Below are 16,256 nucleotides of genomic sequence, written 5' to 3'. Positions count from 1 at the left end.
AGTTACCACCAAATTTAATCAGTAAATTTTATATGTTTATTTGGTGAAGGTATAAACTCTAGAACTATCAAAAACACACATAACATCTTCGAATTCCACTCCATCCCTTTGAACCCTCCAAATTAAATCAGAAACCACAAACCCAAATCAAGCCTAAACCCGCCACAATTTTCATTTTAAAAGCCCTAACTCACCATCGCAAAGCAAAACATGTACTCTAATTTAAAGAAGCCCATAATTTTCATCCTCCAGGTAAGAACCCTTGTCCTTTAATTTTGAAAGAAATTCCATGTTGTTTCAGAAGCTTAGGTTGTGGATTTGTGTAGGAGCTTATAGTGAAAAAATTGGTCAATTTTGAGCTTTGAAAGGTTATGGTTTCTCCTTTATGTTTGGGTGTGGACCCTTGATGTCAGATTATATTATGTTCTTGAGATTTACTCAAGAGCCATTATGTGCCCCCTGCTGTATGATTTTAGTGCATATGTAGAAACCAGTACCTGTTAATTTATGAATCCGTGAACCCTTGAAACCGGTATTTGTAAGTATATTAATTTCCTCTTTTAAGTGTTTAGTTTAATATTCTAGCTAGTTTGCGTGTAAGCATGTCTTATTTGTTTCTTAATTTGTTTTTTGTTTTGCTGTTTAGTGGGTAAAATGACGCATCGTAGGAAATGTAAGGGTGCTACCTTTTCAAAGAAGGACTGTGATTACACAATTGAATTAAATAATGATATGCAAGCAGTAGGGAAGAACACGAACGATTTCACTACATGGTTCGGAGTGAAATTAAAGGCCGACTTTTCTTACCATATTCCAGGCGATAAAATTGAAAATCATAAATGGGAAGAGTTATGGATGGATATCAAGGTATTATATTATATTATTTTATTTTTTATAATTTATTAGAAACATGAATTATATTATGTACAGTTTTTTGTTTTATAAATATTTAGACAACATGGAATATTAAAAGTGATGCTCCTAAACATATGATGCTTAAAAAGCAAGAAAAGATTATACGGATTGGTGAAGTTATCTTACAACGCACTATGTAAGGAAGCAACTAAAACCTTTCGACACGTACCCAAATCTCGAAAAAGAACATTGGGAAGACTTCGTTGTCGAAAGAACTAGCCAGGAATTTTTGGTACATGTGAATTAGTTATTATTATTATTATGTTATATATTTATAACAATTAATAACTATTTGTTTTTTTATGTGAAGAAAAAAAGTGGAAAGGCAACGGCAAGTGCGAACGCGAACATAAATCATAATTGCTTAGGGCGCCATGGGTTTGCAAATTTGGACGTTGAATCTATATGGTCTAAACTTTTACCAAAGTATACATGTCTACAAAATATTCAAGACAAGCACTTCAAAAAGTGGATCGCGAGCAAAGAAACAAGAGACAAAATAACTAACGAGTATAAACTTGAAGAAAATACGAAGACATCGTCTGAATATCTAGTAAGTATATATGAATATATATATACATATATTATAGTAAGATTTAAACAGTTGTATATATATTCTATAGGCTGAATTTGAAAAAGAAATGATTGAAGATGGCAGCTATTTTTCTGGGAAGGAGGATCCACTAACTAGGTTATTAGGACCTGAGCATGGAGGGCGTTCACGTACGACTTCTCATATAATAGGTAATACATCACACACACACACACACATATATATATATATGTGTGTGTGTATTGTATTTTTCTACTTAATACTTATATACATATTTATTACTTTTAAATATCTTGATTACAGCACCATCAAAGGTTCATGGAGGCTTATTTCAAGGCGGTGGGCAACTAAGTCAAAAGAAATTGCCTACCGCAAGAAGTTTTAGGGGCGTGGACTCGAGCCCTAGTATTCGTGGAGCGAGTGACACGTCTGGAGGATCTCATATCCATTATCCAGTGATCGAGGTAGTTATATTTGTAGTTATATTTATGTATGTTAATATGTTGTGTTTAATATATGCTATATCATCTTGTAGGAGTGTACTTCTTGTGAGTTGTTATTCCCTTACTCTTCCGGTGAAGAAAAAATAGTCGGTACAGGGCTTGTGTATCCTACTGTGGATAGGGCTTTAAATGAGGAAAAAATGGACGAGGGCTAAGTGAAAGTCAAAGTTGATAGCATCGATCTAAATTTTGAGTGCACACCTCTCCCTAAAGTTTCGTGCTACAATGAGCTTACAAATTTAGGTAAAGCCCGTGGATCATTTATCCAGTGGCCACGTTTTGCAATAAAGGTAATTTAATATACGAATTACATATTTCTTTCTTTATTTTTTTAATATGGCTTCTTATATGTTTCTTCAATTGTAGCTTCCAAGCACATATGCAACTTCCTGTAACGAACCGTTGATACAATCAGCAGACCATGTTTCATGTTATATACCACAGGTTAGAGGTCGAGTTACTTGGGAATGGGCAATGGATAATGATATTATTTTTTTTATTTATGTTCATTTGTTTTTGTTGTTTGGTCAAGTCGATGAACAAAACTTAACTTATCATCAAGCTGATTCGACTACCTTTGAAAATTTTGAGGATATGGTAATCCACAACTCAAATTCTTACTCTCTCTCTCTCTCTCTATATATATATATATAGAACCATTGCACTAATAATATGTTTTTTTAATTAATGTAGTTTATTTCGGGTGCATCTTTTTCCACCCAACATGATGCTGATGCTTCAAAAGAACTAGATATGATGGTAATCAACAACTTATATATGTTATATGTTATATATATTTTTTAGTATCATAGTTATGAAAATCTTTCGTTAATAATGTAGTGTATGTTTTTTAATAATGTAGTTCTACACTGAAGTTCTTGTTAAACAACCTCCCGCTCCAAAGTTGTCAAAGCTCCAACAAGACATACAAACTGCCATACGTAAGATCTTGACAAAGCGACCTGATAAAATTAAAGCATTGGCATCACGATTAACACACTACAGATCTTGATTTTTCATATATAAATGTGACTAATGTATCTCCTTCATAAAGGATTTCCCCATAATGTCCATGAACAGTTGCTCCTGGAGTGGCCAAATAAGGCTTAGCTGATCGTATTACCACAGAGTCAACTTGAATAATTAGAACTTGACCTGATTTTAAATGCGGACCTTTTTTTGCTATACATACATTTTGACAAAGAAATTGCCCAAGATTAACGATTGTATATGTCTCTTCACAATAATTGTAATGGAGAAAATACCAATTCAAATTGAATGGATTTAAAATGATGTTACTACATGAATAGGGATTATAAATTTGACCATTTTCATCCAGTAAATAATATTGAAGTATTTGAAAAATATTTTTTAAATTGTCCAGTTGCAAATAGTTAGTTACTCTTTGCTGACGAGTTGAGCGTTGAGGTTAATGTGCCTAAGGGGATGTACCCCGAGACCGAGTTTGGTACACTAAATGATCACGTTGAATATGAGGCGATGTTGCAGTGTTTAGCTAACGGGTGGCTTGATGCTAGCATGCTACATTGGTGCCAAATGTAAGTTTTGTTTATTATTTTTATCTACAATTATATATATTTTGTAAATACTGTTGAATTTTTAACATATTGTACTATTTATTTTTCTTGATATAAGGTATTTGTATACTTTGCAAAATCAAGATACTCGAGATATTCAAGTCGCCTTTTTCAATGCCCAAAAAATAACTGGCGAAGAGTGCAACAAAAATTTTGCAAGTGTTAAAGAGCACTTAGTTCAGGTCTACAAACTTCATCACAACAAAAAATATTTTATTGCACCATTTTTCCATAGGTAATATATGTTTTATTGTCTTTTAGTGTAATCTATTTAATTTTCTTTATTTTATGATCAAATCTTTTAAACTGACTTTCATATGGAACATAAAGGTTGGATTTTTGTAATGACTTTTATCTTTCTTTTGTACAGCATGCACTGGGTGTTGTTTATCATTTCTCCTATGGAACATAAATGTTGGATTTTAGATTCAGTTTCAGTTAGGGGGGAAAAGAACAAAACTGATTATCCTCTTTCAAAAGCAATAGAAGCTTCTTTTGGAGGTGCATTTACTTGGAATATGATTAAGGTATGTTATGCATATTATATGGATTAATTATCTTGTATTTTGCAATATAATTGATTGATTATTTATTAATTAAATTTCTCTTTTAATTCTATGTAGTGTAAGCAACAGGATGGATCTTGGGAGTGCGGATACTTGGTAATAAGAAATATGTTCGAGTTCGTTATCAGCTTGCAATTTAGTTTTCCTAACAAGGTAAGTACTCTATTATATATTTATATACTTTGATTTAAGCGTTGTTTTGGTTAATCGGGTTTACGGTTGATTATTCGAGTTTCGCGTATATTATTTGGCTTTTGGTTTTTTGATGATTTGAACATATCTTAAAGTTTCAAATTACTTGGGTTTGGATGATATTAGGTTTTGGGTTTAATTGATATATTGACTTTGTTACAATACTCGTTTTTCTTTTTTTGTATTTTTTTTAGATTTGGAATGATACAACAAATGTGACACCTGAGGAAATCGGCAAGTTGATCGAGAATATCATGACGCGGTTCTTTATTTCCGTATTTGATGACAATATGAGGGCGATAAAGCTTAGTTTAGAATCGTGATTGAACAAGTAGGCTTTGTAATCGTGTTTGAACAAGTAGGTTTTGTAATCGTGTTTGAACAAGTACGTTTTCTGAGCTATGTATGTTTTATTGATATCAAGCTTTTGTTGAATTTGTGTGGTTTTGTTTTTCTTCTTGCTGAATGTGTACACAATTATAAAATTTATATAAATTTAATGCTAGTTTTGGAATGAATTGAAATAAAATATTATTATTTCATTTGTCACTTTAATTTGGGCGGTTCACACTCAATTTGGGCGGTTCACACCTGGGTTGATTGGTATGACATTTTGGGCGGTAATATACACATTTTGGGCGATCATTTCTTGCTAATTCGTGGCCTCTTTTTTAAGCGGTCATGTTCTATTTCGAGCGGTTTGGGAACCGCTTAGAATAGCTCTTCGTTTTTTTGGGCGATGGTTATTTGGGCGGTCTATAAACCGCCTAAAACAAGCGTTTTACCGCCTAAAACATTACCATTTTTGTACTAGTGATTCTTCGAGCTGACTAACTGAGCTATCAATAACATCTCATAATTTCATTGGCGGGCCTACGCTATAAGTGTAGGGGTCAGTCGTACCATGTAAAAAACAATTTTAGGGACATATATATATATATTAAAATCCTGTCCTACCCCTATGAAATTTTGATATCGATCATCTTCTGACTCGTGAAAATTTTCCTGAGTCTGCGACTGCATAATTCTATAGATGTTACAATAATTGTTAAGAACAATGGAGTTAAGTAGCGTAGGCATGACAAAATTTGAGCTATGCCATTAGCTTGTTTTATACGGAACATAATTATTTATGTTTAAGACTTATATTTCTATTATGCATATGAACTAAAGTCAACGTGCTACTATAACATGGTAACAAACTAAAATGGGGGCATTGTATTTATTAAGAAAGTGATAGCTAGGTATATATCTGGTCATTATACCCTTGGTTACATGTATGATGGAGTATAGAGTATTCTAAGTTAAGTTTTCCAGCTCATCGTAATTACTACTTTACCTTGATCATGCGTCGTTAGTGGTCCTATAATTCGGGAAAGGAACTTGACCACTCTCAATGTGCTTCACATCCTCCACAAGAATTTCATAGTGCCTCTTCACTTCCTCTGCGGTCTTCCCACCGACAGCCTTAGCAACATTGTGCCAGCGGTCCGGGGTGTCTTTGTCAAACACAGCCAAAGCCTCTTCAAAGTCCTTATTCTGCTTCACAGTCCATGAAGCTGACCCACGCGAAGACATTGAGCTAGATGTTATGCAAGCACTCAAAAACTTGACATATAAAGTTAATGCCTAGAGTTTTATGCAAATTAATAATGGTGGAAAGTGGAGAGAGAGAAGACCAAGTATATATCAAGATCATCTCATATGTGACAATAGGTGCCAATGCGCCTTTTTATAGATCCAGAACATACCCAAGTTAGGATTCATTGGGCTGGGCTTATTAAACTCGTCTGGCCTAATTTTTTTTTTTAATTAAAAGTTACCGGGGTACCTTGTGCTTTAAAAAAACAGAAGGAAAAGAAAGTGGGATCAAGGATTGTTATATGGTATATTAAGTCCAAAATCATTTACAATCTAGTGGTTTGGTTTATGGAGATCTACTATCTCATATGTAGTTAGGTAAATCAATTTAAGTCAGTGCCTTAAGTTGTAAGCATGCCAGTAGAAGGAAACAACATCCATCCTTAAGTATGATCAAGACTATTATTTTAACACGAAAACAACACGGGCACTTTTGTTGTGTATGTTCGTTCTTGACGCTGATACCGTGAAAGAATTAATTAATATAATAATTTTATCGGTTCATATCTCATCCTAATTATAACTACAAGTCTACAACTCACCAGTTCAGTAAAAATAAATAGCCTTCTTGTTCACCCAAAAAAAAAAGAATAATACATGCTTATCTAAATGGTGTACCTTGTCCTGTCAAAAAATTCTTAACTAGCCAGCTGTGCATTTGGCCGTACAATGATTGGTTTTCACTAGCCAAAAAGTATGACATAATAACATTCTATCTCCTGAAGTAAGTATCTCAGTTTATTTGTCTGAAAAAACACAGTAAAACGATGTAAAAAACAAACACAAGATGTCTTAATCCATGGACAAGGACTGAGATTCTTTTTTCTTATTCTAGTGTGTTTCCTGGTTACATACATGGTACTCTAACTAGTTAATATTAATATGTACATCGAATAACCCTACGCTAGCTAGTTACCAACACGCGGAACACTATACAAGATAAAAACCAATAGCTGTCTCTTAGAAATATCACTTCAGGTCCTAATCGCCAACTATATTCGATCTGAGTTGGAAATCCTTTTGGATAGGGTTCCAAGGGGCTCTAGCCCTGGTGGAAAATTTCATGTTACTTTATTGAAATGCTACTAGAACTTGCTTCAGATTTGCATAGTTGATGGCACCTGACCATTGGTTGTAAATAGTTATGGATGGTAATCATGAGTGGTATAAGTAACTACTGATGAGTGGCAACTTGGTATATAAATAGGAAATAGGCGTCAAAAGTAAATTCTATCGATCAATAATGGTTACTCGTCATTAGTGGTAGCCGGTCATCTTTAACATATATATGGTCATCAGCGGTAACTATACCGATAGATTTTTCACTAATTCAAGTGAATGACCGTTGGTAGTTATAAAAGCTAACTAGCAACCTATTTCACTAAGAGTTAGAAAGTTTTAACAAAATGTTATGATGGTTAACTACATGTATAAGAACGGCTTGGTCTAATTCTAGTTGTTTTCATAACATAACTGCATATTTGTTCTTGGTTTCTCAGTGAATTGTCCGATTGAATTCTCATGAGTGCCCACAAAATATTTCAATCTGAAAGTGATCTCCACGATTCATTAGAGGTATTCAACCCTACGAGTTTTGAAACTTATGGATGAATGATCTTCCAACCAATAGTGCAATTGGTGATTTGGTGATCTCGCTCTAGGACTTGGAAAAAGGAAGGGTACTATTAATGAATGTTTTTTTTTGTTTCATATCTCAACTAGAACCTAAGATGATTCAAGAAGTAGTGAAGGACAGCATCTGGATCAATGATATGCAAAACACCCTGTTCAGTTTAAAAGAAAATAGCATAGACTCTCGGTGGGCTGCCTCTAAGTACCCTATCGATCGACACTACTTTAATCTCTACGAACAAAAAAGATAAGAGTGCAACAGTTGAAAGAAATAAAGCAATGTTGGTTGCACAAGGTTATTGCCAAGAGGAAGGGAGGGATATATAAATATATAATGTCGAGACATTCGCACTTGTTGCAGCGTTAGGTGAATAAATATTTCCTATAATTTGCAGCATCCATAGACTTCAAAGTCTATCAAAGGGATGTTAAGAGTAAATTCCTCAATGTAAGTCGGCAGGGCCGACCCTTGCTGCCGACCCTTGCATGTGGGGTGTTGGGTGGGCGACCACACGGGGACCACGATTTTTTACTCCTTTATATACCGTAGATCAATTTGTTCATCAGTTATGCTTTATCCTTCTAGGATTCCTTGAAATTTGCATTAATCGAATGTAACTGAAGATTTAAATTAGAAACAAAGTAACAAGTGCAAGGCCTTGATTAGTTGATTCATTGATGGGGGCTCAAAGACTAGAAGTCTAGAACCCATAGAATAAAGCAAAGCCGCATGCTTAGTCCTCGGTCCTCACTGGCGTACTTTACCACCGCAAACAGCAAATTCATCAAAATTGCAATCAAATCGTAACATGTTTGGGAAACTTTCTTTGAGTTTGTTTAATAGGATTTTTTTAATTTATATTACTTACATCAGAGATTATGTTCTATGAAGAGCTCAACAAATTAATTTGCTTTCAGAAAATGCTAAGAGAGACTCACGATTCATTTAACTATGTAAAATTATCATTCTGCTACGGAAATTTTGTTTTGTTTATTACAATAAAAATTATCATCATACTAATGAACTTTTACAAATAAGTTTCTATTTTAAGAGCCCATTTTGCCTCCGAAATCTACGAATCAACTCCACAAATTAAAAGAGGAAAAATGCATGTCAAACACAAGGCTTTTGGATCCACACCATCCTCATTATGTCTATAAGCTTAATTAATCTCCTTAAAGTCTTAGGAGAACTCCTAAAGCTTAGTTTGACACCTTATTTGTGTTCTGTGTTCCTACTTGAGAATGATTACAGGAGCGGAACCATAGATAAGACTTTTTTCTTCTAAAGAGGATAAGAGGAGATGCCCTACTAGTGCAAATACATGTTGATATATATATTTGGGTTTACTAATTATGCAATAGGCAATGAATTTGAGTAATTGGTTAACTTTGAAGTTTAAGATGAGCTCCAAGAGTGAGCTCAGCTTTTTATAGGTCTTCACACATATTCATAAGATGTTTGAATTTAATCCATCCATTCATACTGCTATAATGTTAATCAAGAACCTTACAATGATATACTAGGTCTATTAATCTGCTAAACTGCAGCAGAGACCTGGCACAATGTTCTAAACATGTTTGCAAGATATCAAGCTAAACATAGATTGTCACATCTTACTAGTTTTGAAAGGTTTAAATTGTTGGACTTCGGCCTCAAATTTGCTTCGTGTTATAATTCCCTCAGTCTGGTTTCATGAACTTCGCTACCACTCGATCTATGATTCAAGGACAAACTGAACCCAAAAAGTTCATAGTATATGAACCGAAGATCAACCACAGTACAACATACTGTCCTGTTTCGAGCATTCATCGGTCCAGGTTTCCGGGTAAACTCGATTTCTGATCAGCCTTAGAAGTATGCAAAGTCATGTCTAGTCACAAGTTGCATCCAATCAAATAAAAGACTAGGTTGAAGATAAAATGAAAAGTGCCTCTCCCTATGTGTGTTGAAAGAAGGAGGGGGGGGGGGGCATAGTTATTAAAAGCCCTTGCCTCTTGTGCCTAGGCCCATTTTCCAGGCCAGCCCCAATATCCGCACTTCTAGTTCCTAGGCCCTAGCTTCTTGAAGGTGACAACACCTCTACTGCCGATGGATCAAGAACAATAGTAATTTGAACATATACTATTTATTACTTTTTGACCTTTTGGTTTTTATTTTTTGAACATTTGGGTACTTTACTTTGAACAGTTTGTTATTCAAGTTTTTGAATTACATTTGAATCTACTCTTTAAGAGCTTTTGGTACTAATAGCCTTTGTTTATTATATATGAAGAATAGTATTATTTTTCTAACACATAATATATTTATATCTTTTTATTTAAGTGCGCTTTTATTGTCTTAGTCCCTCACTTATTTTGCGCCTAGGCCCCAGGCGAGGCCTATGCGCCTTTGATAACTGGGGGGGGGGGGGGGGGGGAGGGGGAGATGTGCTTGTTCTGGGTTTGAGATTTATGCAAAATTGTTGCCCAGAAACTTCAAACAAAAACATGAATAAAGATGGAATGATGAACAAAATGTGCTCCGTTTATATTATTATAAATGAACAAAAAAAACGGTAGAAAATTTTCTACAATCAAACTGCTTAAATCACAATACAGGAATTATCTTGAAAGCATCGATGCATCATCATGCCTTCACATAAACACAAAAGGACAACACACTGACTGTCACGTGCTCATACATCACATGATCAGAACATTTTGCAGAATCGCCTTCACTTTATTCTAGCGACAAGATTATGAAAGCGGAACACCGGTTAACGATACAAACTCTCCGATCTTAGATTCTCAGCTATCTCGGTTTCCCACCTGTCACCATTTTCAAGCAGCTTCTCCTTGTCATATAAAAGCTCCTGTAAAAATAATACACATGATAAGATCTCTGTAATTGGTCAAAAGACATGTAGAACATTGAAGCTTACCTCGTGAGTCTCGGTAGCAAACTCAAAGTTTGGTCCTTCAACAATTGCATCAACAGGACATGCTTCTTGGCAAAATCCACAGTAGATACACTTTGTCATGTCTATATCATACCTGTCACATTCAAACAGTATGTGTTAGTAGTGCGTGTGTGTGTGTGAGAGAGAGAGAGAGAGAAGTCAAAATTATTTTCACCTTGTTGTTCTACGGCTCCCATCTTCACGTTCCTCGGCTTCAATAGTGATGGCTTGAGCTGGGCATATCTAATATGCAACAAATATTTGATACGATTATAAAAACTATATTGTTGAAATAAATAACAGTAAATACAGAAAGGTAGTAGTTACAGCTTCACACAGTTTGCAGGCAATGCAACGTTCCTCTCCGGTTGGATAACGTCTGAGAGCGTGTTCTCCTCGGAAACGAGGGCTCAGAGGACCCTTTTCAAACGGGTAATTAATCTGCATAAAAGTATCAATTGTGTATTACATTTAGTTACAAAGTATTTGGAATTATAAAAGACAATAAAGACATGGAAGTAAAATAATTAGAGTCAAATACTTACGGTAACTTTGGGTTCGAAGAAGTATTTTAGTGTTAGAGACAAACCGCGAACGAGTTCAGTCAGAAATAGTGTATTAATGCTTCGCTCAAAAACTGTACATGATCAACAACAATAAAAAAGTATGAAATTTAGAAAATTATATATAACTTGATAAAAAGAAATACGTTGGAAAAAAGAATTCCGTATTTAAGTACCAGAACTCCAATCTTTTGAGATCTCCTTGGCAAGTTTCTCTCTTTCTTCATCGTCTGGGATTGGACAAAAGAGAAAAGGTCAAATAGAGTCAAATGATATTCATGACCACAATTATGCTCTATGGGACATGCAGTTACAAGATTCTGACAGATTTCTCGATGCAAGAGACGACAATGTTAATTCAATGTGTCACAAAAGAGTAAATTAAAAGTTCTTTCAAAAAGTATGTATATTCTTTATGCAGTTTGGAGGGTATTTACAAGAAAACAGTTAGATGATTAAATATGAGTGTCACATACCAACTAGAGCTTGTATCCAGTGTTTATAGCTTGTCCTTTGAAAACCATGTTTCTTATAGGTTTCTATATCCTCTAAAAGGGGCAATTAACCTTTTGTTTTCCGTTAAGTTAGCCAATATCGACACACCAAATTTCCCAGACACTTAAGTAGATACACAATAACCACTTGCTCCTTGGATCCAGTTGTTACTTACCCTAACTATGCTTATGTATTAAAATACCTGTTTTATTGGTCTTATTTACTGTTACGCATAGTTCAACAGTGAATAGCAGTCAATAGCGGCAGCGACCTACCTATACACTACGTAACGATAGCGATGAAATAGCAGGCGCTATTTGATGTTTAGCGATAAGGTATTAAACATTTTTTAAGAAATAGGAGTTTCATTCACAAAATTGAGTTTTTATGGTAGAACTGGTTTGAGTTTGGTGCTGTTGAATCGATTTTAAAGCCTAAAAATTCGGTTGTTGATATTTCTAAAAAGATTAAAAAGAAAAAAAAAACCTAACCATCGCTATGTCACGCTATTAAGGCGCTATACATCAAATAGCAGCAAAATACTTGTTCACTATGAAGAACGCCATTCTCGCTATTGACAACTATGCTGATACGTTGACACCAACTAAGAAACTACACAACTTACCAATAATGTACCATTTACCAAGTTCTTGACTTCTCGTTACACAATCTAGTAGGTTATCACATGTATCCAATAAGTAATCTCTTCACTCCAGGATATACAAGACTCTCATTCCTTAAAACTGTCTTAAAATAGCATACATGCATACCAATTTATTGCTGGTTAATTTCCGTAAGGGTCAAAATTGGTCAAGTCAAAGTCGGTGTTTGGGTCAAATTGTTGCAGTAGGTCTTTTGATTTGATTGTTATCATTTTGTTTTATTATTGTGTTATCATCTCCTTAGTTGTAGGAATTGTATTTGGAGTCAATTAGGTTGAGTCAATTGTGTTTAAATACCGAGATTATGGTATAATCATGTGCATACGCTTTTCAATTCAATAAATCAGAAAAGAGTCGACGCGAGTATTCCTCAAAACTCAGTCGTGTTTGTGTGATATTAACATCAACAGGACCACAATTATGCATTGTTATCCTGATACTGAATAGAAAAACATTTATAGTCTAACTCATACCTTTATCAGTAGAAAAAGAGTGTTTGGTCGCGAACGAGCGTGCACCAGTCACTGGCTCACAGATGTTAAAACCCTGCAATGCTTGTCCTGACACAGCCTGGTAATAAGACGGGAGAAGCATATCATCACGACATTAACCAACCAAGATCTTGGAAATGGTTTTCAGTTTAGACATTAATATATATATATATATATATATATCAATTATAAGAATCTAAAGCTAGTAAACCTTGAAAGACGATATTAACATAGATGATAGATCAAGTCACAAATTCAGCATCCCCAATTCCATTACCATATAATTTTCTACTTAAATTTGTTTTAAGTTTTGAGACGTTCAAATACAAAATGAGCATTCATAAATTTTGGAAATCAAATTGGTTTTGTAGAGTAAGTTAGAGCTCCAGCCCCCACATCTAAAACAGATTTGATAAGTAACTCATCTTCCCTCTATAAGAAAATGAAACATATTTTTGGTAAACATATCCCAAATGCTACCTTAAATTAGAACAAAACTATAATTACACACAACTAAGGGGGTGTATGGGATTCCTTATTTTACCTCCTTATAATTATAGATTATAAGGTGTTTGGGAAAGTTAGGTTTTGTGAGTGTATAAGTCATAAGTTACAACTTAGTAACTTATAACTTATTACTTAAATAAGTCATAAAGAGGTAAAATCAGGAATCCCAGACACCCCCTAAGTAAAAAAATACCGGTTGGCAAAACAAGTCTTATCGCATGTCTATATCACAGTTCTACGTTTCATGTGCACCAAGACGGAGAAATGATAGAGCCTAGCCTACTTATTTTTACAATTTAAAAAAAAGTTTAAATTTACATGGTGTAGTTTTTCCTTAAACAGGTTAGGAATTGTATGAGCCCTAAACTAATTGAACAAAACCCAAATAATCTGAAAAGCTAGATACAATAATAGCTGGATCTATCGAAAACATAACAAATGAAAATCAAAAGGCAGCTTCTATCGAGTATATACACAACGAATCCTAAACCCTAAAAAATCCAATTTGTGTGATCTTAAGCATGCCCTAATAATAATAATAATAATATTTAGAAGGTGTGTTGGTGAGAGAGAAAAAGAGAATAGGATGGATCTTACGAGGTGACGGTAACGAAGAGCAGAGATGGACTTGCGAGCTAAGATGGCCGCCATTTGATTTGATAGTGATGACCTCCCCCCAACGTTAATTCGTTTCAGTTCGGTATAAAGTATAAACCTTACGAACCGGCAATTTACTTCCACGTACCCATACGAACCGGCGTATTTCTTCCGGATCAAGAAGAACGCGAACCGGGCTGTTTGTCGGGTCATGCCACTCATCAGCTACTCGACATCGAATACATAAAAATCTTTAAATGAGCCAAGACAAACATCCAAACAAAACTCGTTTAGTTATAAAGCCTATTACGGAAAGATTGTTTAGGATCGTTGAGCCTTAAAGAGCCTAGTTTACATTTTTTTTGAACGGCCAATAAACAAAGAATTGCCTAGGTACTTCGTACAAGGTGACCCAATGACAAAAGGCCACCGCCAGCTTGCCCAACTCATCCGTACGGAACCGCAGTGGCGGACCCATGATTTTTTGCCAATAGGGTCCCAATTTTTTCGGTTTACAAAAATTTTCGGGTCGTTATTCGGGTCGGGTCGAGGTGAGGCGAGGAACATAATAAAACATGGAAATATGATGTCATTGGGAACGAGTAAGTAGAAAGAATCTAGATTAGAAACTAGATAGAATATAGACTTTTAACTCATTTTTATTCATATCCGAAAAACATAAATGTAAGCTATATATATTATCTTACATACATGACCAAAACATAATAGTATGGGTTCCAAGTATTAATTTTTATGGGGTCCTTACAAAATTTAATATACCGTTTCTAAGTAATTTTCAAAAAACATTGGTGTCCCGAGACCCCGATCGGGTCTATGTGGGTCCGCCCCTGCTTAAGCGCCTCCAAGTTATTTACAGTTCCAGAGAAAACTCATCCGCCTGAAGGCCCGATAGTGGTAAAAACGGACGCCTCAGAATCGAACTGAAGATCACAAAAATCCGGTTTTCTTTCATGGAGCCACTCATGTCCTCCTCAAAGTGTTGTCTGTAAGGATCGAACCTTGATCTCCATTAAAAAACTCAGGCTTCCTACCACATTAGAAATGACAAGCCTAGTTTGCATTTAAGTTTTAAATTTAACCTATTTTGGACTTTAATGCATTAATTTTACAATGAACTGTCGAGCTTTGGCGTGTTTAAAAAGTTGCACATGAGCTCGAGTCAAATTTAAGCTCGTGAAGGTTTTCTTAAAATATACAAATATAATTAGAAATGTATATACATTAATTGGAAAAATAATAAAATAAGTTTGAGCTCAAACTTTAAAAATGAAGTTGTAATTCAAAATAAGCCGAGCTTGAACTTAATCCAACTCAGGCTTGGATTGGCTTGTCTAGTATGTGGCATCCTATTTTTCGTATAAACTATTAAATGTTTTAATATTTTTTTCCGAACTATATTAAATGTTTTAATATTGAGAAGGGTTTTAATTTATATTGAAATTTATATTTAATTGTTTATTAATATGTAGTTAAGGGTTAATTAAATATTACGTATGTTAGCTTTATTGTTTAGTGACGGGCCTTAAAGTTTAGGTAAAAACTAGCATATATAAGTAATGAGGGGCCTAATTTAATTCTAGCTAAAAGGGTGTAAACCACAAAGCCTCAAAAATAAAAAGAAAAAATATGTGTGAGGATGTGCCTTGGGTGGTGAAACGAGAGGAAAACTAGAAATGTAATTAAGGAGTTTTCTTCATCCTTGAATGAGTAACCAGTTTGGTAAGTGAAAATCTAAACAAAAATCTAAACTTTGATGTGTTTAAAGTTAGTAGTTAGCGAAGAGATTATGAGTACTGCTTGAGGATTCATGTTACTTATTAGTTATTAAGGATGACATGTTTCTTGTGTATGATGTTATCAGGGTATGTAAACTCTATTGTTGATGAATAGATTATTTTGTACTCCATTTTTTTAGGTTTCGATAGGGGTGGTTTAGTAAATCTATGTTGAATGAGCAAAAATTGTTATACTTGTTTTAAATATGCTCCCTTAAATATGTTTAAACCATTGAATGTGACGGGAGATTATCATAATCAAGTTATAGAGAATTGGGGTTATTGATCTAATTAGTTGGTTTTGGGGCTTTCATCCTCCTTGAATGAGTAACTAGTGTTTGATACCATGTATAGATGGAATGGATCCAAACCTTACTCATGTGTATTAATTATAAAGATAGAGGTAAGAGGTTGAAGGATTAAAAAGAATGGGTTTTCTTGAACCAAATACCTAATGTGTCAATAGATTGGGGTAAGATGTAATATGTAGTTGTGATATGTGTTTTGAGTCTTAACAATTTGACATTTTTAAGTGTCGAGTAAAGGAGGCTAACATAAAGGTGTGAGAACATTTACAATCGAGAGTCTGTCAAACATAATTGA

General features: G+C 34.5%; 3 protein-coding genes and 1 pseudogene across 4 annotated transcripts; 2 read left to right on the top strand and 2 right to left on the bottom strand.

The window, feature by feature from the left end:
• Nucleotides 1–468: 468 nt before the first annotated feature.
• Nucleotides 469–2,968, top strand: LOC143571061 (uncharacterized). Of its 2 annotated transcripts, XM_077056579.1 has the most exons (9): nt 469–867; nt 954–1,147; nt 1,226–1,468; nt 1,539–1,659; nt 1,772–1,932; nt 2,004–2,261; nt 2,338–2,568; nt 2,665–2,730; nt 2,834–2,968. In XM_077056579.1, exons 4-6 carry the CDS (start codon nt 1,557–1,559, stop codon nt 2,124–2,126), a joined length of 387 nt encoding a protein of 128 aa, XP_076912694.1. In that variant the 5' UTR covers nt 469–867; nt 954–1,147; nt 1,226–1,468; nt 1,539–1,556; the 3' UTR covers nt 2,127–2,261; nt 2,338–2,568; nt 2,665–2,730; nt 2,834–2,968. The 2 variants fall into 2 exon arrangements, 1 of the variants encoding a protein (XP_076912694.1); XR_013142039.1 differs by having other exon boundaries at nt 1,783–2,261.
• Nucleotides 2,969–3,380: 412 nt separating this feature from the next.
• On the top strand, nt 3,381–5,127 carry LOC143571060 (uncharacterized). The gene is made up of 5 exons (XM_077056578.1): nt 3,381–3,530; nt 3,628–3,804; nt 3,940–4,096; nt 4,193–4,288; nt 4,522–5,127. The coding sequence occupies exons 1-5, from the start codon at nt 3,418–3,420 to the stop codon at nt 4,648–4,650; spliced, it is 672 nt and encodes a 223-aa protein (XP_076912693.1). The 5' UTR covers nt 3,381–3,417; the 3' UTR covers nt 4,651–5,127.
• Nucleotides 5,128–5,671: 544 nt separating this feature from the next.
• On the bottom strand, nt 5,672–5,932 carry LOC143571059 (protein RADIALIS-like 2 pseudogene; annotated as a pseudogene).
• A 4,171-nt stretch (nt 5,933–10,103) lies between these two features.
• Nucleotides 10,104–13,961, bottom strand: LOC143571058 (NADH dehydrogenase [ubiquinone] iron-sulfur protein 8, mitochondrial-like). Its single transcript, XM_077056577.1, has 8 exons — nt 13,858–13,961; nt 12,736–12,832; nt 11,282–11,335; nt 11,088–11,179; nt 10,870–10,983; nt 10,718–10,785; nt 10,525–10,636; nt 10,104–10,455 (listed from the first exon to the last, which is right to left on the bottom strand). Exons 1-8 carry the CDS (start codon nt 13,909–13,911, stop codon nt 10,360–10,362), a joined length of 687 nt encoding a protein of 228 aa, XP_076912692.1. The 5' UTR covers nt 13,912–13,961; the 3' UTR covers nt 10,104–10,359.
• Nucleotides 13,962–16,256: the final 2,295 nt, after the last annotated feature.

Source organism: Bidens hawaiensis, unplaced genomic scaffold (genome assembly GCF_021521415.1).
Source record: "Bidens hawaiensis isolate Kalapana, Puna unplaced genomic scaffold, B.hawaiensis_p1.1 tig00025187_1, whole genome shotgun sequence".
Lineage (NCBI taxonomy): Eukaryota > Viridiplantae > Streptophyta > Magnoliopsida > Asterales > Asteraceae > Bidens > Bidens hawaiensis.
Note: the sequence above shows the minus strand (reverse complement) of the source record. Positions and strands in the feature narration are given on the sequence as shown.

Coding starts and splice junctions, on each gene's coding strand:
- LOC143571060 (XM_077056578.1), top strand. CDS start 3,418: ATGTACCCCGAGACCGAGTTTGGTACACTAAATGATCACGTTGAATAT. Junction 3,531..3,627: donor ATGCTACATTGGTGCCAAAT/GTAAGTTTTGTT, acceptor TCTTGATATAAG/GTATTTGTATACTTTGCAAA. Junction 3,805..3,939: donor ATTGCACCATTTTTCCATAG/GTAATATATGTT, acceptor TCTTTTGTACAG/CATGCACTGGGTGTTGTTTA.
- LOC143571061 (XM_077056579.1), top strand. CDS start 1,557: ATGATTGAAGATGGCAGCTATTTTTCTGGGAAGGAGGATCCACTAACT. Junction 1,660..1,771: donor TACGACTTCTCATATAATAG/GTAATACATCAC, acceptor TCTTGATTACAG/CACCATCAAAGGTTCATGGA. Junction 1,933..2,003: donor TCCATTATCCAGTGATCGAG/GTAGTTATATTT, acceptor ATCATCTTGTAG/GAGTGTACTTCTTGTGAGTT.
- LOC143571058 (XM_077056577.1), bottom strand. CDS start 13,911: ATGGCGGCCATCTTAGCTCGCAAGTCCATCTCTGCTCTTCGTTACCGT. Junction 12,833..13,857: donor CTCTTCGTTACCGTCACCTC/GTAAGATCCATC, acceptor TCTTATTACCAG/GCTGTGTCAGGACAAGCATT. Junction 11,180..11,281: donor CTCAAAAGATTGGAGTTCTG/GTACTTAAATAC, acceptor GATCATGTACAG/TTTTTGAGCGAAGCATTAAT.